A 23,027-nucleotide genomic window follows, 5' to 3' on the forward strand; every position below is an offset into this window, starting at 1 on the left:
GCAACAAGGACATACCTTTCAGAGATAAGTTAGTGCTGTTAGTTTTACAGGGGATGTTGGCTGGAATGTGGGTACCATGGCTTCAAAAATAGGACTGTTTTTTTAAAAATAGACCCCAGTCTAAACGGAGGCCTAAACTACAGAGAGTACCTCAGTGAAAGCCAGGAGTACAGAAGATGAGGCTTGTGGGGAGTGGGGAAGGGGGTGTGGAAAACTTCAGGAGGAATTATTTTCTTTACATCCTCCCACACATCCATAATTGATGGTTCTCCATTACCTCTCAGAGCTCGAAGGTACTACTACACAGAGGAGGAAGCTGGAAGGGGCAGAATTGATATGAATGCCCCCGGTTTTAAGATTAGGCCTCTTGCTAGAAAATGCTTTGATGATTTATGTGTTTATTACAAACTTCTGTGTTTTTGATGCAAACACATTCTCAGATAATTTATTCATTCTCACAAAAAAACATACCGGGTGGTTCAGTAATGGCAGGATTTTATGGTGATACTTTTAAGCAGTTATAGATTTATGTTAATGTACATTTCATGTCATTTTTCTTACAATCATCTTCTGACATTATCTGGAAACCGTCAGATTTTAAGAACTTATCTTCCCTGAAGCTTGACTTTATTTTCATTCCTGAAAATGGATAAAAGTTTTACTTGAAGGCAAAGTACATATATATAGCATAAGTCGTCTGTGATGAACCATTCGCATTAACCACAGATTCAGAAGAAATCACCTTTTCAAATGGGGATGGCTGTCATATTCAAATGTGGTGTGGCTTAGCTTCCTAACACTGAGAGTAAAAGAGGCTAACATGAATTTCTCTTTGCCTCGGGTGTGCTAGTAAACCAAACACAAACTCCAAACCAATTTCCTTTGAAGTGACAAGCATACCCTACACAGGAAAGAATTTATAACAAAATACAATAAGCTACCCAAGAAAAGAAAGAATTACACAGAGGTGACTGAACATGCAAATCCAGAAACATGAGCTCGGTTGAAAAGAAGCAAAATAGAACTCCACATGATGCCATTGAAAGACCTTTCAAACGGATTGAGATGCCAAAGGAATCAGAATCAGAGATGACGCTGACTTTAGTCCGGTTCAACTCCCTCACGTTATACAAGGGGGTGTAGCGGGAGAAGTGGCTTGCTCAAGGTCACCAAGCAAGTAGTCACGGCCAAGACCAGAACCCAGGGTTTTGTCAACTATGGCAATGGCCCCAGAGTTCCCCTGTTTGTGCTAGTATCTAAAATTTACTCTGAAAAGTCCCCCTCCTGTTCCCTAACCGATAGCCTACTCATCCACCTTGTGGAGAAAGACAAGAATTGATAGAGGGTGCTGCCGTCTAGTGGCGGAACACAGCAACACAAAATATCACAAAAAGGATAGAAGTTAGGGTCCTATATATTATATCCTTAACAGATTTAAATTTATTTCAGACACAATCCCCAGCTCAAAAGCAACAGAGGCATGAATATAGTATTCAATACAAAGTGAACGTTACAAAACCTTAAAAACCAATCATTGAGACAACAGGGCAGTATTCTGACTCACCACCACAGACAGTGCGGCTCAGAGAAAAGGAAAGGCGCCTGATAACTGCTTGGCATAGCATATGTGTTTTCCGATAGAGACATATAAAGTAGCCACAAGTAGGAGACTTTAAAAAACAGGCAGATGCAGGCCTCTGTGATAATGGCCAGGGGAGAAGGTCACTTGTTATAAAATTGCTTCTTGCCAGGGCTGGCCCTTGTTGTCCCAAGGCTGGCCAGTTCTCTGTTACGTGTTGTGGGAACTAAGGAAGGGCTTTGCAGAACAAGGGACATTGGGATGAGGTGTGAGACGGTCACCTCAGGAGGCGTCAAGTGTTATTTCTGGTGCCCGGGAGCAGCTCGGACGTGGTTGTGTGAATGTTGGACTTGGGGACAAGGCGCCTTGGGTTCAAACCCCTGCTGTAATGCTTTCCAAACATGGAATCTACAAGTATCTTCCCTCTCCAAGGTTAGGTTTCTATAAAATGGAGAAAACTGTACTACATCATAAGGTACTTGGGTGTGTTAAAGGTGCAGAATCCACAGCACAGTCGCTGGGCCATGGTGGACCCCCACACTGAGCTAGTGATTCCCAGAGTTCTTTCCGCCCCCTTTACCTCTGCCGTTCACCCAGCACTTGGGTGTCTGCCTGCCTCTCTCTGTAGGCTGAGCATCTATCTAGCTCAGTGGTTCTCAACCTTCCTAATGCCGCACCCCTTTAATACAGTTCCTCATGTTGTGGTGACCCCCAACCATAAAATTATTTTCTTTGCTACTTCATAACTGTAATTTTGCTACTGTTATGAATCGTAATGTAAATATCTGATATGCAGGGTGTATTTTCATTGTTCGCGACCCACAAGGTTCTAGCTGGTGCTCAGCATAGAGAATAAATCTGATCTAGGTAAATGTTTGAATAAGCTAGACTCCTCGATCCCAGAGACCACCGCCATTGACATTATTGTCCCTAAAGTCATGCACAGCACCACATCAGGCACATAGTGGATGCACAGTAAATATTTATTAAATCAACTCTAAAATCGAGCCCATTTCGATCAGGTATTAGATAAGCATTGTCGGTGTCTTAGGACCACTGAGAGACAAGCCCAGGGTCCTCCATCACACAGTCCCATGAGGTGGGTGCCTCCGGAAGGCAAGGCAAGTAGCCTGGGTTACTTCTGGCCCCATCTGGGCTCTAATTTTTTGTTTTCTTTCAGAGAGGAAGGGAGAGGGAGAGAAAGCTAGAAACACCAATGATGATAGGGAATCATTGATAGGCTGCCTCCTGTACACCCCACAATGGGGATAGAGCCCACAACCCGGGCATGTGCCCTTGACTAGAATCGAACCCGGGACCCTTCAGTCTGCAGGCCTACGCTGTATCCACTGTGCCAAACCAGCTAGGGCTCAGCTCCAATTTTAAACATAGGCAAATCGTATTCCCTCACTGGGCCCTCATAGCCCTCATAGAAATATAGTGGGCTCAAGGGCCTCTAGGATTGTGTGAATCCATGGCTGTGGTTCATGCGCACAAAGCCACCCATCCCACAGCCCAGGCCCACCCCCTTCAGTCCTAGCCCCTCACCTCACCCTGACTGCCCAGCCTTCCTCCGTTTCCCAGGACACCACGTCAGCAGGAGAGACGGCACCCCTGGCTCGTTTTGGGGAGACGTTTTTATCCCACATTCCTCTCTAACCCCAGCATAAAGCTGTTCAAATACATGATCCTAAAACATTGTACTTTATGAATTATTTGAGGCATTGTCAAAGCAAGTAGGTCCTTCCCACATCCTTGACTTTGCCTTAATTCCTCCCCCCTCGACCCTAAGACTGGTTTCAGCAATTTATTGCTGGAATACACTTCTGAAAGTCAACACATGGAGAGGTTTCTCAAACGGGCCTTGCCAAATATACCTGAACTACTTGGATCATAAGTTACTTTGTATCACTCTCCCATAATCAGTCATCAGGACTGATTATGGTTCCCTTTCATACATCATGAAACTCTTAGTCATGGCAGTCCCGTGACTGAGGCCAGTATTTTGTCCTGAGTCTATTTCTCCACTTATACTGATGGTCTGTTTCTAAAGGTGTTGGTTTTCATGATCATATTTCGTAGATAAAGGGTATTACATATGTTTAACACAAATTGAATGGTAACTAAGTGAAAAAAAAGTCTTATCTTATTTAATCCTAACCATCCAAGGAACAGAAATCCAGAGCCTTTAAACAACTTGCCCAAAGTTACTCAGTTAAGTGATAGAAGTGAGATCAGAACCCACTTGAGTGACTTCAAAGACCCTATTTGTGACCATTCTATTGTGCCATTGTCCCTTCTATCCAGAAACAAATTCTTGGGTCTTATATGTCTTCTTTTCCAACTGTTTAGATCACAGAGAAGGGTGCCAAAGCTCAGAGAGGCCAAGCAATTTGTATTGAGTCACACAGCTCATTAGTTGTAGCACCAAAACCAGGTCACAAGCAGTGGAAAATGCTTAGAGACTGGATCTCTGAAAATACTAGTAATGTGTAAGGGCAAAGTTGGAAAATTGACACTACTCAACTTCAAGCCTTACTGTAAAGTTGTAGTAATTAAGACAGTGAAAGAACAAATAGATCAATGAAACAGAATAGAGACCAGAAATAGACCCACATAAGTATAGTGAGCTCATCTTTGACCAAGAAGCAAAGACAATGCAATGCATCAAAGATATTTTTTCAACAAATAGTGCTTGGAACAACTGGGTAATCACATGGGGAAAAAAACTGTAGACACAAACCTTATACCCTTTATAGAAATTAACTCAAATGGGAATATAGCCTTAAATGAAAAATCAAAACAATAAAACTCCTGGAAGATAACATAGGAGGAATCCTAGGTGACTTTGGGTATGGTGATGACTTCTTAGATACAACCCCAAAGACACGATCCATGAAAGAAATGATTGATAAGCTGGACTTCATTAAAATAAAAACTGTCTGTGAAAGGCAATATCAAGAGAATTAGTAGACAAACCTCAGACTGGGAGAAAATAGTTTGAAAGGACACATCTGATAAAGGACTGCTATCCAAAATATACAAAGGACTCTTAAAACTTAACAGTAAGAAAAACATGCATCCTGTTAAAAAATGAGTCCAAGATCTTCACAGACACCTTAGCAAAGAAGGTGTGCAGATGGCAAATAGCGTATGAAAAGAGGCCCCACATTGTGTCATCAGGGAAATGCAAATTAAAACAACGAGATACCACTCCACACCTATTCCAATGGCCTACATCCAGATGCTGACAACACCAAGTGCTGACAGTATGTGAAGCCACAGGAACTCTCAGTTGCCCGATTTTCCTCTTTTCACAATGGGTATAGATGCAACACAATTTTAAATTTAATTTGCTTTATTAGCATTTTCTCCATCACTTTCTTAAGCCCAGACAAGCAGCAAAAGAGGAAATCAAACCCTGATTTATATCATTGGCCGGTGTTCATGGTGTAAATAAATACTCCCTACTCCCACTATGGCAAACTTGCAGCTACCAACATGAAATAGTTGGATCTTCATTCTGGCGCTGGGGGAAGAGATGCCATTTCATGGTATTTCCACCATAGACACAATAAAGAGACATAACTTCAACAGCAAAGATGCTAATAAAATATAGTGGGAGAATGAGGAAGTCGTGAGTTTTGACCATGTGTTACCTTTGTCTTGAATGTAACTCCAGTGCACATTTATATAATTTACTAGAGGCCTTGGTGCACAAATTCATGCACTGGTGGGGTCCCTCGGGGTGGCCTGCAGGGATTGGGCTAGAACCCGCAGTCCAATGCCATCTGCAGCTCCTACCTGCCGCTCCTACTCATCCAGGCCCCACTGCGCCTGCTGCCAGCTCCCGCCCAACCAGCTGTGAGTCCTGCGACTGGCGTCTGTCCGGAGGGGAGTGGCCTGTGGGATCGGGCGAAACCAGCTCTCCAACATCCCCCAAGGGGTCCCGGATTGTGAGAAGGCTCAGGCCAGGTGGAGGGACTCCATCAGTGCACTATCAGGCCTACGGAGGGACCACAGGAGGGCTCCAGGGCGTGTCTGGCCCATCTCACTCAGTCCCCATGGTCCTGATCCCAGTAGCAAGCTAACCTACTGGTCGGAGCATCTGCCCCCTGGTGGTCAGTGCACATCATAGTGAGCAGTTGAGTGACCTTAGCATATCATTAGCATATTATGCTTTGATTGGTTGAACAGTCAACCGGTCACCGGAAGACCAGACACTTAGCATATTAGGCTTTATTATATAGGATTTTTTAATAATGCCTGTGTTTAATGACTGTGTTGCAAAACCCCTGAAAATGAAACAACCAGCCTTATAAATTGTTACAAGCTGCTCAGGACACGCCACAAAAACTTCTGGCGAGACAATCTTCTTCTCCGGGAGGTTTTGCTTTAACTTCACAGACCCCTGTGAGGCTGAAACATTCTTAATATTGAGATGCTTGGGTCCATCCCCAGCAGGTCCAGGGGCCCCCAAAGGTGTGGACAGAGTCGGCAAAGAAGGAATGACACAAAGACAGCGTTCAGTTGATCAGCAGCCTAGCCAGGATCTCTAGCCAGGATCTCCAGCCAAGTTCTGTCTAGTTCTCCAGCCAGGTTCTGTGTTTTATTGTCTTGTTACATCCGTATTTATACCAATTGATTTTAATCCTGTCAATTTCTATTGCAAAGGTTAGGGCGTTTCTTATCTCCATTCCAGGGAGTAAAGATTATGTAGCTTAAGCGTGATTGTTCGTAGTTAAAGTGATTAACTACCGGCCTGGCACTTAGTTAAGCGGTTTTATTCCCTCCCTAACTTCAGGGGAAAATGCCTACCTGGGGAAACAACCTTTCTCGGAGAGGTGACCTTGGTTAAAACACATAGTGCCAAGAAGGGGAGCAAACATATCAAGAACAGTATGCCATATACGCCAGGTCCCTTGAAACATATGCTGTGCAGATGTTTCTTTCCTGCAGCGACTGTGTCAAGCAGCAAGGATGGACTGGCTTCTGGCAATTCTTCATAGTTTCACCCCAATAAGTGATAGAGGTCAGACTGGGACCAACGGATTGCACAGCCATGCGGTGCTCACCTCACTACATTACCTCCAAGAAGCTGTCAACTTTGCAGCTAAAAGGAGACCTGCCTTGTCTCAGACTGGAGAGCCCATGATGACCCAGGTCAGAGGGTGCTAGTTCCACTTGTGGCCGGCAGATGGCGATCGTGCCAGCCGCGTTCCCGTGAACCTGCTTTATTCCATTTCAAGATGGGAAAGACCTAGAAGAAGAAATATTTGGGTCTTCCTGTGTGATAGACATAAAAACCTTCAGAGTTTGAGAATATTTATGTACTTCACAGGGAAGCACATAATTGCCCATTACACAATAATCCTAGTAACAGTGGGTATCCAATAAAAGCCATGGACTGGAAGTTCTTAAATCATTTATTCCCCCCACGAATTCCCATGAAGTGTAACATTCCTCGTTTTTCCCGATGTGAAAACAGCCGTTCCTCAATCCATTTGTTGACTTCATGAGTATTTATTGACCACCTGCTATGATTCTTCGCATAGGAAGTAGCAGAATTAAGATTCAAATTCAAGAAATTCAACTCCAATCATATCCTCTTCCATTAGCCCAAATACCTGAGGCATTATCACTTTCTTAAACAAGCGCCCCCCCCCCCAAAAAAAAAAGCCTGGTTCGATTTTATCTGGGTTATTGTTGGGGTCCAGCCCCAGCAGGTCCAAGGGTTCCCCAAGGTGTGGACAGAGTCGGCGATGAAGGAATGACACGGAAACAGTGTTCAGTTGATCAGCAGCCTAGCCAGGATCTCTAGCCAGGATCTCCAGCCAAGTTCTGGTTCTCTTTTATTGTCTTGTTACATCTGTATTTATACCAGTTGATTTTAATCCTGACAATTTCTATTCCAAAGGTTAGGGTGTTTCTTATCTCCATTCCAGGGAGTAAAGATTATGTAGCTTAAGCATGATTGTTCTTAGTTAAAGTGATTAACTACTCGCCTGGCATTTAGTGAAGGGGTTTTATCCCCTCCCTAACTTCAGGGGAAAATCCCTACCTGGGGAAACAACCTTTCTGGAAGAGGTGACCTTGGTTAAAACACATAGCACTAAGGGGAGCAAGCATATTAAGAACAGTATGCTATATACGCCAGGTCCCTTGAAACATAAGCTGTGCAGATGTTTCTTTCCTGCAGCGACTGTGTCAAGCAGCAAGGATGGACCAGCTTCCGGCAGGTTATCTTCAAAGCTATATGACAACATGACACATTGCTTCCTGTGTGGTCTGGTTTTCTTACTCATGGACTCTCTGATATTCATCTCTAACCCATAGTTTGTTGTATTTCAATTCTCTAAGCCAGTGACTTTCAACCAGTGTGCCACAAAGATTTTTAAAACATGCAATATCTGACTTCTTTTCCCTTAGATTATCAAATTAAAAAATGACAATGGGAGAGTCCTCCAGCTGTGCAGTCAGCGCGGTGGTTCTCCACCAGGTCTGAGACCTGAGCCCCAGCCAACCCGGTCACAGCAGAGATCTAAGGAGCCATGATTGCCCCCTGGCTTCAACGAGCCTCTGGTCCAGCAGACAACAGGCTGTCAGACAAATACAGAACAGAGTGGTATTGGGGGACAGGCTTACTGAAGAGGGGACCTGAAGGCCGATGATCATAAGGGAGATCACTGGGGGTGTGGTGAAGTGAAGGGGTGCCATGAGGGCAGAAAAGGGGCCATCTAGACACTATGTAGTGAGGGAAGGCACTTGCTACCTGGGAAGGGTTCTCTGTGGAAGAACCCTGACCCGCAGATTAACGTCACCTCGTGGCAGCTGCCATGATGTGACAGGGTTACGTGTGATGGGCCCATGTTTATTTCTCTCCCAGGCTAGAAGATCCCAAAAGAGCCCATGCATCTGCCTTCAGTGCCTTTCGGACTTGAAAAGTCTAACTCCCAGGCCTGGCCTCTTTCCCTCTAATCACATTCTTAGATTTAATCTTCTCCACCCAGTTGCTGAGCTAATCTCATCTTTCCCAGAGGAGACCCACCCTTTTCCTCCTGGGAAGGACAGAAGAAAGAATCAATGAGCCAGTCTTCAACCTTGCCCCTCCCTAACTTTCTCTTTCCTAAACGGATATCTGGGTCAATCAATTAATAGGGAGAAACGCATAAATCCCATTAGGATTATGGGGTTTAGACCAGGGGTTCTGATTGGATGTTAGCATTTGAGAAGGTGTATAAAAACCTCAGGCACCAGAGGAGAGATTCAGAGTCCTCCAGCTCTACAGTCAGTGCGGTGGTTCTCCAGCAGGTCTGAGATCCGAGCCCCAGCCAACTCGGTCACAGCAGACGTTTCTGCAGGATTCCTTTCTGAGCACCTTGAAGATGAGCATCCGGACGCCACCCACACTCCTGGAGCTGGCAGCAAAGCACCTGCTGAGGGACCAGGCCTCGGCCATCGCAGCTCTGGAGTACCTGCCCGCCGAGCTCTTCCCGTACCTGTTCGCCATGGCCTACAGTGGTGGAGGCTATCCGCAGCTACTGAAGGCATTGGCCCAAGCCTGGCCCTTCACTGTCCTCCCTCTGGGGGTCCTGATGCTGCGTCCCCCTGATCATGCCCCAACCAGGGCCGCGGACCTTAAAGCCGTGTTTGAAGCACTTGACGTTCTGCTTTTCCAGAAGGTTCGGCCCAGGAGGTGCAAACTGCGGGTGCTGGATTTAAGGAACACGGGTGCCAACTTCTGGAATATGTGGTTTGGAGTCAGCCCTGAGAATTGCTCACCGACCAGACCAGTGACTGTGCACAGCTCCAGCCCCAACATGGAGCACCCCCTGGCTCCCTTGGAGGTGTTCCTAGACCTTATCTTCAATGAAAGCGACCAGGATGAGATTTTCATGCACATGATCCGGTGGGCCCAGCAGAGGGAAGGGTTGCTACACCTGTGCTTCAAGGCACTGAGGATTTCTGGGGCGCCCTTCCAGAGGGTCAGGAGGGTGCTGGATGGGGTGAGGCTGGACTGCATCCAGGAGGTGTACGTGAACTGCACCTGGGACCTGCCCACCCTGGGGACATTTGCTCTCTACCTGGGTCAGATGAGTAACCTGCAGGCACTCTATCTCCCCCGCATCGATGTGTTGGCTGAGGAGGAAGAGGACGAAGAGTGGGAGGAGGAGGGGGAGGAAGAAGAACAACAGGAAGAGGAGCAGGAGTGGGAAAGGCAGGAGCAGGAGGAGCAAAGATCCTTTTCCCAATTCTTCTCTCAGGAGGTGCTCAGGCTGGGGCACCTCCGGGAGCTCTACATGCGTTCTCCCTCCTTCCTCCCAGGCCGTCTGGACCAGATGCTCAGGTGCCTGCAGACTCCCTTGGAGCAACTCTGCCTAACACATTGCCAGCGGCTGACGCATTCAGACCTGACACACCTGTTCCAGTGCCCGAACCTCAGGCAGCTGAAGGTCCTGAATTTGATTAGCCTCAGCCTTGCGGATTTCAGTGAGCCCCTCCGAGCTCTGCTGGAGGCAGTGGCACCCACCCTCCAGACCCTGGGTCTGGATAACTGTGGGATGGCGGACTCCCAAGTCGAGGCCATCCTGCCTGCCCTGAGCCGCTGCCACCAGCTCACGGGCTTCTCCATCTGTATGAACAACTTGCCCGTGGCCACCGTGGAGAAGCTGCTGCGCCACACAACCGGGCTGCGCAGTTTAGAGGCCGAGGTGTACCCCATCCCCCTGGAGGGTTACAACACCCAAGGGACTATCAGCCAAGAGAGACTTGCCCTGATCCACGCTGAGCTCATGGGGGTACTGACGGAGTTAGGACGGCCCAGGACCATCCATCTTACCACCAAGCATCTTTTACACAAAGAAAGTTTTATAAGGTGGTATTTTCATGGAGCCTGTGATGTGCCCTGTAGTGACCCTGCTCACTGGGCGCACCCAGCAAGGGCTTCTTTCTGGGCCTTTGGAAACTGAAACTACGGTCTGGGGTACATTATGCAGGGAGCACCCACATTTCAGGTTCATGCTCAGTGTGAATGGGGCAAGGGAGGGACCCAGTCCGGGAACAGGATTGCAGGGGCAAAGGTTGGGGAGCTCATGGGACCTCAAAGGCAATCAGAAACATGAATCTGATTTGCTTGGGGATGGGGAGAGGTATTTGGCCTCCAGCTGCATGTGTGCAAGTCAATCCTGGGGAGGATGGTTGTAAAGGAATGTTCAGAAATAAAGACTATTTCAAAAGCCAAAAAAATTAAAAATGACAATGGCCAACACAACAATCGCCAATCACTGTAAATGAATCAGAATTACAGTTTTGTTTTTTGTTTTTTTACAGAGCAGCAAAAAATAAATATTTTGGTATGCCCCAGAATTATAGTAATTAGTTTATGTGTGCTGCTGGGGTCCAACCCCAGCAGGTCCAGGGGTCCCCAAAGGTGTGGACGGAGTCGGCGAAGAAGGAATGACACGGAGACAGTGTTCAGTTGATCAGCAGCCTAGCCAGGATCTCCAGCCAAGTTCTGGTCTGGATCTCCAGAGAGGTTCTGGTTAGGATCTCCAGCCAGGTTCTATGTCCATGTTCCCTCACTAGGTTCTCCAGGTTCTCCAGCCAGGTTCTGTAGCCATGTTCCCTCGCTAGGTTCTCCAGCCAGGTTCAGTCACCAGGTTCTAGTCAGGTTCTCTTGCCAATTTCTGTAGTCAGGTTCAGTCCAGGATCTTTTGCCATGTTCTCTCCAGCAAAGTTCTTCTGTCTCTAGGTTCTGTGTAGGTTCTGTCTTCTAAGTTCTGTCTATTTCTGTCTTGTTACATCTGTATTTATACCAGTTGATTCAAACCTATCAATCTCTATTACAAAGGTTAGGGCGTTTTTTATCTCCATTCCAGGGAGTAAAGATTACGTAGCTTAAGCATGATTGTTCGTAGTTAAAGTGATTAATTACCCGCCTTGCACTTAGTTGAGGGGTTTTATTCCCTCCCTAACTTCAGGAGAAAATCCCTACCTGGGGAAACCACCTTTCTCGGAGAGGAGACCTTGGTTAAAACACATAGTGCCAAGAAGGTGAGAAAACATTTTAAGAACAGTATGCTATATATGCCAGGTCCTTTGAAACAGCAAGGATGGACCGGCTCCCGGCAGTGTGCCATGAGATAAAAATGGTTGAGCCCTAGCCAGGTATCTCAGTTGGTTAGTGTATCATCCTAATACACCAAGATTTTGGGTTTAATGCATGGTCACAGCAAATACAAGAATCAACCAATGAATGCATAGATAGGTGGAACAACAAATTGATGTTTCTCTCTCTTTCACTCGCTCTCCCTCTTCCTCCCTCCCTTCCTCTCTCCCTCTATAATTAAAAAAATAATAATTTTTTAAAAAAGGTTGGCACTGCCACCATGGCTCAGTGGTTGAGCCTCGACCTATGAACCAGGAGATCAGGGTTCAATTCCCAGTCAGGGCACATGCCCAGGTTGTGGACTCGATCCCCAGTGTGGGGCGTGCAGGAGGCAGCTGATCAATGATTCTCTCTCATCATAGATGTTTCTATCTCTCTCTCCCTCTCCCTTCCTCTCTGAACTCAATATTTTTTTAAAAGAAAAAGGTTGAAAATCACTGACCTATGTGATGAATGGGAGAAGCATGATGACATAAATTACCACGAGTAGTCATGTTTGATGTAGGTGAAACCCTTGGGGATTTTTGTCATTGCTGCTGGTAATAGCACACCCAGATTATTCTAGTGAGGGGACTACTAAGTGATGCCAGAGAAAACCCAACATTACAATGAAGACAGAACCTTGGGCTGTGTATCAAAAAGATGCACTATGGCTGGGGCAGAGTTCTTACCACAGCCCATGAGACCCCTATGACCTGGGCACCTCCACTTCCATGACCTACTCTCCCCCATCTCACCCAGGGCCTTTGCACTTGCTGTTCCCTCTGCCCAATATTCACATGCCATGCTCCCTCACCTTCCTCGGCCTCCGTTCTCATCACTTATTCAGGAGGCCTTTAGGAGTCTGCCGAAAACACAGTACCTCCCCCCCCCCCCCCATCTCTCCCTCTCCATGCTGGCTGTCCCTCACCCTGCTTCATTTTTCTTGTGGCACCTGTCATCACCTGTCATCATAGACTTATTTGTTTTCTATCTCCTGCCACTGAAATGTAAGTTATGTGGGAATAGCAGCGTTCTGGTGGTTTTGTTTTTTGGTTTGTTTGTTTTTGCAATATTACATTCCCCAACAACTACATCAACACATATATTGAAAATGAATCCATGCCTGACCCATGCTATGTGCTCAATAATGTCAGTGAATAAAAGGAAGATGGATATCCTCTCCTGAACTCCTGGCCACTGAAGCAGATGAGATAGATATCTCTGGAACAATAAATGGAATGTCCCTATTGAATTCGGACACTCAGTCACTTTATTGAATTGTGTTTCCCATGAATTGAATTGATCCCCCATAGGCGAGTGGTGGCTATGAAAGAAGACTGCTAGGAAGGCCAGCATCTAGCTTCACGGGGAAGGTCATCAGTACCAGCAGCCAACTGGCTCCCCGAGGAGTTTGGGAGGTGAAGCCAATACTCAATAAAATGAGGGCAGGTTCATTTTCTGTTTTTCTAATTTTGCGCATTAAGAACACAACATGGGGTCTAAACTTTTTGGTGATATCATCACAATAGCCAAAGATACAACATGAACTATATTGCTGCTGCTGGTGAAATACGCCCTGGGTCATATTTTGTGTTTTTCCAATGACACCCACGATTCCCATTTGCCATCAGTGCTTGAACTCATGCCGGGAGGCCTACCCTAGCTATTTAAAGAGTATTTTCCAAAACAGAAACAAAATAGGGAGAATGGTAATTCTATTCAACTAGAGGCCTGGTGCATGAAATTCGTGCATGGGGGGCAGAGGGGCTCAGCCCAGCCTGCACCCTCTCCAATCTGGGACCCCTCGGGGGATGTCCGACTGCCAGTTTAGTCCAACCTTGTTTCACAAATAAGGAACTTGAATTAATGAGATTGCTATATGTAAAAGAATGTTCATTCTAATCAAGAATTAGTGATTAAGAGGGGACCTAAAATCTTATTCTAGCATTTGCTAACTTCAGGGTGGCTGGAAGCAAAATATTTAACTTCCCCGTGCCTCAGTTTCTTTATTTCCAGCATGAAGGAGAGGATTATATGAAATTACATAACTAAAGTATTTAACTTGATGCTGGAAACCTAATTCGGTACCAATAAATGTTGCCCTGGCTGATGTGGCTCAGTTGGTTGGAGTGTTGTCCATACACTGAAAGGTTGTGGGTTCAATTTCCAGTCAGGGCACATACAGGAGATATAGGGGGCAACCAATTAAAGTTTCTCTCTCACATCAATGTTTCTCTCTCTCTCTCTCTCTCTCTCTCGCTCTCGCTCTCTCTCTCTCTCTTTCTATCTCCCTCTCTCTCCCTCTCTAAATTCAATAAACATATCCTGTGGTGAGAATTAATTTTTGTTAATGTTAATTGACATTATATCAAGATAATTCAAATAGGAATAATTTCCATTTAAATATGCATTTTTTTAAAAAATGACCTGATGACATTTTCTGTAAACTCACTGCTATTCCCTCTCATGTTTTAGGAGACAAGCCCTCTACAAGAAACAAGGTAAGAAGAATCATGAAAATGCATGCGTTACCCACTCCTTACTTTAGCAGCATAGGAATGTGGACACTGTGAAGGCTGAGATATCACTTGAAAACTATATCCTGGAAGTATAGTTGGGATTTGTAATTTCTGTTTGTAAATCAAAAAATTCTTAACCATTAGCTCTGCTCATACAATAAATTTAACTTCTGATTCTCTTTCCTTTTGCAGACTCCCTTACCACCTCCTCGGTAAGACACTTAGAATGGTGCTTTGCTGTGCTATATGCTTAGATAATTTCCAGAATTTGAAAAGTTCCAAAATTTAAAAAAGAAAAACACAAAAAGTTGACATTGAAAAATTTTAATGAGTTAGCTAACAAACTAGATTAAATAAGCCTTCATTCATCCACTCAATCATTCATTCATTCACAGTTGTCCACTCAATATACCCTCCCTCATCATTGCTTCCCCTATTCCTTCCTGTTTCTCTCCCTTCTAGTCCAGAAATCTGCCAGATAGGACGGGCCTGGGAAATGCTTTCAAGGGACTGATAGCAGTTTACATTTGTATAAGTACATATACAAGTACAAATAGTATTACATGTATGAGTACACAGACACGGAGGTGAGAGAAACAGGCTTGAATTCTTGGGCTTTGTGGAGGCAGCGCTCTTGTTCTCCTGGGAGTACCTCAGTCATTCCCTCCCTGAGAACCTTCTCACCGATTCTCTCTGCGTCCCGGAGGGAATTATCTGAGCCAGCAGCTGAGTCATTTCCTCTCTGCCTTCCCAGCGTCTGTCAATAGTGCCCCATACACCTCACAAGTGAGGGAGTGGATGGTGAATACATGGGTGAGTGAGGCAGCCCCTGACGTTCAAGCATGTCCCCATCTCTCTGGGAATTTAAACAGCTCAGATATCCCAGTCTGGGGTAAATGGAAGGCTATTGTGATATTTTGTCCCCGGGCCTCCTAAAACTCAAACAGGTAGCATATTGAAGAACCAAAGACACCCTGTAGAAAGTCACATCAGAGCCCAGCCAGTGTGGCTCAGTGGTTGAGCATTGACCTATGACCCAGGAGGTCACGGTCCAATTCCCGGTCAGGGTACCTGCCTGGGCTGCAGGCTCAATCCCCAGTGTGGAGTGTGCAGGAGGCAGCCGGTCAATTCTCTCTCCCTCCCTCTTCCTTCCTCTATGAAATCAATAAAAATAGATTAAAAAAAAAAAAAAGCAAGTCACATCAGAAAGCAGAACCAAACCAAAGAGCAGGTGGCAGGGAGGTAGACGTAGGCTCCTTAGGCACCTGAAATGGACCGGGCGGAGGTGTCAGGTGTCAGCGCCCAGACACTGACCTGTACCACCAAGGCGGGGGACACTGAGGGCAGGCATGGGGGGTGGGGGGCACCTGTGCCGCAAAGCTTCTCACTTTCCCCTGTGACTCTTCACACAGGCTGCCTGTTGTCATTATTCCAAAGAAGTACCAGCCGCTGCCCCCGGAGCCAGAGGGCGACGTGTCCCCCTCCCCGCAGAGGCACCCCTTCCCCGAAGTCCAGAGGGGGCCCAGGTAAGAACCTGGCCTTGGCTGCTGATGACATGGCCGGGGGAGGGGAGGTGTCGTGGTTGGGTGACAGGGACAACTGACTAGTCCCCTCTCAGAGCAAGCTGCCTAATGGGGTGGGGAGGGGCCGGTTATACCTGGAGGGGAAATAGTCTTAGAAACTTGTCGCTGGGTTCTTTAACTGAAAACACAGCTTTTTGGTAATGAAATGCGTTATTGAAAGAATGGCTCACTTGAGACATGAATTAGTTAATCAAGAAAATGTTAAATGCCAGCACAGAATCGGGACTTTTTGTGTAAAAACGACCAAAAGGTGGTTGTTCGGGCTGTTGGAGGGACGGTATGGGTCCCCAGCTTCCCGTCACCATGAAATGTATGTGTATTTCATCTGAATACAGCCACGTAAGGAAGCCCATTTGTCAGAAACTTTACCGCCTCTGTGACAAATAAACATTATGAAACCAGCTCTCAGGTACGAGGTGCTGAAGACAGACCTCACTCCCAAAGGCACGGGCGTGGGCAGGCAGCTCTGACCTCAAAGTGTGACCAACCCGGTGGGTGTATTTCCCTCAGCATTTGAATGCCCAGAATTACCTTGTTTGTGAAGTCAGAGCAGCCCAGCCGGCGTGGCCCAGGGGTTAAGCTTCTACTCATGAACCAGGAGGTCACAGTTTGATTCCAGGTCAGGGCACATGCCCGGGTTCCAGGCTCAATCCCCAGTAGGGGGCATGCAGGAAGCAGCCAATCAATGATTCTCTCTCATCATTGATGTTTCTCCCTCTCTCTCCCTCTTCCTTCCTCTCTGAAATCACTAAAAATATATTGAAAAAAGAGAAGTCTGGGCAGAGACTAGCATTGCCCTCGTGTCCCGCACAAAATGAGGCGCACTGTCTCCCTGGGGGTTGTTTAGAGTGAGCCTTCCTCTCGGATACAGAAGTTCAAAATACCAGGCACGCTCACAGCTTCTGTGGAAAACCCATTTATCACTGACAAGGCCACTGAAGAGCCTGAAATGTCATCTCCCCTCTTCATTTGTGGTGGCTGTCTCTTCATCCGCTCGTCCTTCCCAGCTTCACACACACATACAGCTTCCAGGCCACACACCCCTCATCCCCCCCCCCCCCCACTCCAGTTCCTGCCTCCTCTGCCCCCTCCTCAGTCAGCATAGTGTGTAGGAAGGAACAGGAGTTCTCACGTCGGGATACAGGCAGCCCAGGTTGAAGTTTATGTACCCGGACAATCAATGGGTCCAGGCTGCCTGTCACTACTGGAGCCAATTCAGCAGAGACAGGGTTGAATCATGTACTAGTATGAGCGTTTATTCCAGTCCTACTGGCAGTATGGGAGAGCAGCAGGTCAGCCACAAAAATCTGCTCTGCCCCCCACCACAAGCCAGCTGCTCACATTGAGTAGGAGGACAAAGATCACGTGGAGAAGTAGGCAAAGGGCCAAAAGGGCAGTCAACAGGTAAAGCGGGCTGGAGATTTGCAAAGGCCTGCGGGTATGCAAAGGCTGGGCCTCTTCAAAGGGCTGGTGATATGCAAAGGTCTGGCGCCTCTGGTTTCTGCAACAAGGTTGTTCATCTTCCCATGATAACAGGCAGCTCCCGGCTGGGGAGGGTGGGCGGCATTTCCAGCTGAGCTTCCAGGGCCTGCATGCAACTCCCAGCAGGTTAGAATGTGCCTTCTTGAATCAGAACAACACAATCACATATTTCTCACAATTAGAGTTGGTCCCCAATATTCTATTTCTGCCCCTATCATTGAGGCTCTCCTTCTGAGCTGGCAGGTTTGGGGCACGGGACTTCACCTGGGGGTGACTGTGTCTCCCAGGGAGTTAGCCGCGCCTGGAGACCTTCTGGCGGTGACAACTTGCATGGTGGCTGGAGAGGCCAAGGATGCTGCTAAACATCCTACAGTGCACAGGACGGCCCACAGCACAGAGTTCAATACCAAGGCTGGGAAAAGGCTTTCAGGCACAGGACTAACCTTCCCTGAGGTTCTTCTCAGCAGTGAGGTGAGAGGACGCTTCCTGCCTCCTGCCTCCTGGGCTAACGGGAGGATTAAATGATTCCTGCCCAGCTCTATCTATCACCTTCCTTGCTCTGCTATGACCTGGAGCCCTTTCTGCTGGTGACTCTGCATCTGATAAACATACCTGAACACAGCCTGTCTCTTCCAGCCGAAAAGAGGGACTGTCTCGCTCTGGCGTGCGTTCCCCGGCACGGAGTCCGGCGCAAAGTGGATGTTTGATAAATATGTGTTCCCATCTGCGGCCTCCAACGGGGGACCGAGCCAGACCAGGAGTCACCATGTGTGCTCTGCTTTGATTTCTGTTCTCAAAGACAGAGACCAGGAGGCAGCAACAATCACAGGCCACCCAATCCATTAGGTGGTGTCATCAGAACCAGAAACATAAAACATAGCGTCCCTAAAACTCCCGGGCCCATGGGCTAGGACGGTGACATCGGGTTGAAACTCAGAGAAGGAAGGAGACAGAAGGTAGGATACAGTGGGTTCCCCGGATCCTACGGATCCACGGATACACATCAAAGGTGACCGGCTTGTTTCACATGGAGAAAAGAGGGTTGTTCTTTCTGGGTTTTTGTTTTGCTTTGTGCTGGAAAGAACACGACATCGGGATCCAGCAGACCCGGGCCTGGACCCCAGTTCAGCCACTTCCGGCTGGGTCATTGCAGAAGGCTCTTCAACAGCTGAGCACTGCTCTCCTCGTCTGTAAAAGGAAAATGACTGTCACATGTGACAGAATGTGCTGAGGAGGCTCATGATTTGTCCAAAGTGCCCAGGACAACATCTGCCACCTCCTAGGGAGGAAGAAAACCACGTAAATAGCATCTCCCCCAACCCCCGCCCTGCCCATCCCCAACAGAATTAGGCGCCCGGAGCCCAGTTTCCTGCAAACTGAGCCTCGATGTGCTCATGCAATGTTGCTCTTCCTGGCTTTACATTCATCTAATTAGGAAGCCTTTTTAAAAAAATATATTTTTATTGATTTCAGAGAGGAGGGAGAGGGAGGGAGAGATAGAAACATCCATGATGAGAGAGAATCATTGATCAGCTGCCTCCTGCACGCCCCCTACTGGGGATTGAGTCCACAACCCAGGCATGTGACCAGGAATCCAACCGTGACCTCCTGGTTCATAGGTCAACCCTCAACCACTGAGCCACGTGGGCCAGGCAGGAAGCCTTTTCTAACAGTACTATTCCTGGTATCAGTTTTAATTGCCCTGAGAGGTGAGACCCAGTTTAAAACTCCCCCGGTTGAATCTGAGGGGCAGCCAGAGTTGAGAACCCTGAGGGAACCCAGTTCTGGGACGCTACTGCGGGGAAAGGGGGGACAGCCCCAGGCCGTACCTGTCTGCGCCCCGGCTCCAGTGCCTGGAGTGATGCTCCCTGAACTCTGAGCGAGGCCCCTGCAGTCCCGTCTTGGTCTGCGGGGCAGTGCCCAGGGGTGTGGGAGCCTTTGGAAGCTCATATGTTTCATCTCTGGTGTTTCAGCCGCTGCCGCTGGCACTTGTTTGGTCCTTTTTGGATGTGATGACAGGTGGCTGGGTCTCTCCACCACCAACACCTCCAAGGCAATCACGTTTTCTCTTCTTGAATCCTTCCAGCGGCCAATAAAGTACCATTTCCTAAGGCCCTGAAGGCCAACGTGCCCAGCCCAGCGGATGGCACACAGTGGGTGCCTGGTAAAATATCACTTCCCTGTCCAGTGGGCACAGAGGGTCACTAAGGCAGAGAAGTGGGTGGCTCAGTCGAAGCAACAGGGCTCGTGGCTACTGAGGGGCCAAACCTGTGGAGCCCTGCGCAGGCCCTGGGAGGGTCACGGTGAAGAGAACGAGTGTTGCTTTAGGCCCTGGCTGGTGTGGTCAATGGATAGAGCATCAGCCTGTGGATTGAAGGGTCCCAGGTTCAGGTCTAGTCAAGGGCACGAACCTCAGTTGCAGGCTCGACCCCCAGCCCTCGGTCCTCGTCGGGGTCCATGCAGGAGGCAACCAATGGATTTTCTGTCTCTCCCCCTCCCTTCCACTCAAAATCAATGGAAAAATATCCTCAGGTGACGATTAACAAAAAGTTAAAAAAAGAAAGAGTGTTGCCTTAGGAGACGGCTCTCAATTCACTTTTGTTGGGCCTCGTGCTGGTTGGCAGGTGGCCGTTGCTGATGATTCAAGTCCCAGGGTCACACCCATGGAGGTGCCTGCTGGGGTCACTCTCTCTGAAAACAGAAGGACGCTAGGGAGCTGAGCCACTCCTACCGAGGCAGGAGCACTGGCCAGCTCCCTCCAACAGCCCTCCAGCCTGGGAGGTGAATCCCTCCTCCCCCACCCCCCACCCCCCCACCCCCCCCCCACCCCGAACCCGCAGAGGCTGTGATTTACATCTGGCAAAGGGAGGGGAGGTGAGTCCGGGAAGGAGGCAGCTGGGCCTGCACAATGGCCACTCCCCTGGACGGAGGTGGCTCCAGCCATTGTGTTTCAGCCCAATTGTCTGCACCCGCCCGCCATCCTCCCCTTTAAAGCTGAGTCCTGGCTTCCCAGGACAAGCGCTGAATGGAAGCCAATCAGACAAGGAAAATGCCACTTACACGTTCATTAGCCACTCACACCAGAAGGGAACTTTGAAGTTGGGGGACAGTTGGTTAAACATTCGCAACCATCATAGACCATCATCGTGGCTTTTACAACAGCCATGTACTTAGTAGGTTTTGCTCAACTCATTTTATTTAATTCACTGATTTTTAGAGAGAGAGAGAGAGAGAGAGAGAGAGAGAGAGAGAGAGAAATATGGATTTGTTGCTCCACGTATTGATGCATTCATTGGTTGCTTCTGGTGTGTGCCCTGACTTGGGATTGAACCCACAACCTTGGTGTATCAGGACGATGCCCCAACCAACTGAGCTACCTGGCCAGGGCCTCTCTTTCTTTCCTCATTCATTCTGAACTAAAGTAAACCGGTGTAATAGGGAAACATATCGCCCCAACACAAACAGTTTCAGACCAAAACTTTGAGCCTGGGGTGTTTTCTCTCTGCTCAAAGGGAAGCGCATGTCAGGTGGGGCTGGGTACGCTAGCGCCCCACTGGGACTCTCCTGAGCATAATTAGAGAGAGATTTGTATCCATCATCATCTCCACACCATGGCACATGCACCAGGTAAAGCCATCCTGGGTAATCATGGGAGTAACCGACCCCAGCTGGGCGCTAGCTGCCCCCGGGCTGGCTTTGGAGTCCCAGGGTGCATTACTCTGGCCCACAATGCTACAGTCCCCAGGTCACTGATGAGGACACAGAAATGCAGAGAGGTCACTGAGCCACGGTGTCTCCACTCTGGTCAACAAACTCAGTGGCCCACAGTGCAGGCTTCAGCCAAAATACAATTTAAATAAAGTGCCTGGTTTTAACAAACAGAATACCCATTTGCTCAGCCAAGGTGTTCCCTTTAAAACCAGCCATGCTGACACACATCAGTTCAAGCAATTTCAGTGGCAAAGAAAAAGTATATTTTGATGTTTTGGGAAGAGAAAAAAGAATATAGGTATCGGGAAACCGTGGTCCTTTAGAAGAGAGAATGTATGGATTATGAAGAAGATAAACCAATTCTCGTTTATGAATGGACACTGTTGGTTCTACCGTGTGAACTTGATTTATCACCATAATTTTGCATGATGTTGCCATCGGGGAAAACAGGGTGAAAGCCACGCCTCTGACCCGCCTCTGACCCGTCATTTCTTACAACGGCCTGAGACCTGCACTTACCCCAGAATAACAAGTTTCATTTCAAAGAAAGTGTTAAAAGTGCTCTGAGAGATAAGGTGTTATTTTATCCCAAGAAGCTTCCATGTGTAGTATTATTTCATGAGAACCGTAATCAACCCTCTTTTTTGCTATTTGGATTTACCCATTTTACAGGCGGGAAAACAGCCTCAGAGAGGAACTTTCACTTGCCCAAGGTGACAGAGCTCACGGACCATAGAATGAGGATTTAAAACAGAGCTGCAAACTAAGGGAGGCTCAAGAAGGGCTATTGTTATAGTAAAAGGTATTATCCTCAGACACACACTGAGCACCTGTTATGCGCAGGAAAGGATGTGGCAAAGCTCTGCTAGGTGGTCACTGACCACATTCCATTAGCCATGTCCAGGCACAAAATGTGGGCAAGCATGAGGTCAAAGATGAACTCGGACCGGCAACGTGATGCTGTGGGGAGGAGACCAGAGAACCCACCTCGCTCTGCCCTTCTGTGACCTTGTGCAGGTCCCTCTGCCTTCACAAATCCCCTTTGAGAGAACCCCACACACCCGCTAAGCCTGGTGCCTCCATTTCACAAAGGAGGGAAGCAGCTCACGTGGGGTCTTACCCACACGTCATTTCAATGTCCAACAACAATGGTAGGGATTTCTCACAATTCCTTGGGTTCTTCCTTAAAACACCCAATATTTAAGGTGACCAGTTCCAAAGCCTCACTTTCCTGAAATCTCCAGTTCTATCTGTGAAGTGTGTAAATCGAGTGATTTTACCAAAACAGAAGGACAGTCGCTCTGCTTGTCACCTGAGAGAGGTCAAGGGATCTTAGACAATAAGACTTCTTTACAAGTGAAAAGTATCTCCTTAACCATTTGAAATATCTTGATACATTTCACTCGCTTGATGTTGAAGTACTTCTAATGCCGACCAGCAAAACTTTCTTTCGCAATTACTTTTGGGAAATCTAATAAAGTAAGTGTATAAATATGCAAAATTTTAGGTTCTCATAAACTGTTCAAAGGCTATCCAAATGGAGTCAAACATGGGTTGACCCTTGAAACTTAAAAATCACAGGACTAAAATCAGTGACACACTTTAAACGGAAGCCACATGGCCGATGGGTAGTGTTCCAAATACGCCATGGTCTCTTAAACATGAAAGCCCTGAGATTAGCCTCAATTTAACCCAAAAGTAATTAATACTATGGGTGTCCATTCTACTTTGTTACTTCTAATCCTAGTTATCGTCTCACTTGGCCCATTAAAAGGCAGAGGTGGGGTGTTAATGTCCCATCTCAGAGGAGCTATGCACCAGGTTAAAGACCATGGGACTTGCCCCAACGGCATAGCTCAGTAGTTGAGCATTGACCTATGAACCAAGAGGTCAGGGTTTGATTCCTGGTTAAGGCACATACCCAGGTTGTGGGCTCGATCCCTAGTGTGGGGCATGCAGGAGGCTGACAATAAATGATTCTCTCTCATCATCTCCCCCTCTTC

At 47.5% G+C, this 23,027-nt stretch overlaps 1 protein-coding gene across 2 annotated transcripts in view; it reads left to right on the forward strand.

Moving 5' to 3' along the window:
* The window catches only part of CLNK (cytokine dependent hematopoietic cell linker), a 132,093-nt gene that overhangs the window by 74,982 nt on the left and 34,084 nt on the right, over positions 1 to 23,027 (forward strand). For both annotated transcript variants that reach the window (XM_059675710.1, XM_059675716.1), the window contains exons 9-11: positions 14,205 to 14,230; positions 14,441 to 14,460; positions 15,661 to 15,774. In XM_059675710.1, the coding sequence (XP_059531693.1) occupies positions 14,205 to 14,230; positions 14,441 to 14,460; positions 15,661 to 15,774 (160 nt within the window). The remainder of the gene's footprint in view (positions 1 to 14,204; positions 14,231 to 14,440; positions 14,461 to 15,660; positions 15,775 to 23,027) is intronic.

Source organism: Myotis daubentonii, chromosome 1 (assembly GCF_963259705.1).
Source record: "Myotis daubentonii chromosome 1, mMyoDau2.1, whole genome shotgun sequence".
Taxonomy (NCBI): Eukaryota; Metazoa; Chordata; class Mammalia; order Chiroptera; family Vespertilionidae; genus Myotis; species Myotis daubentonii.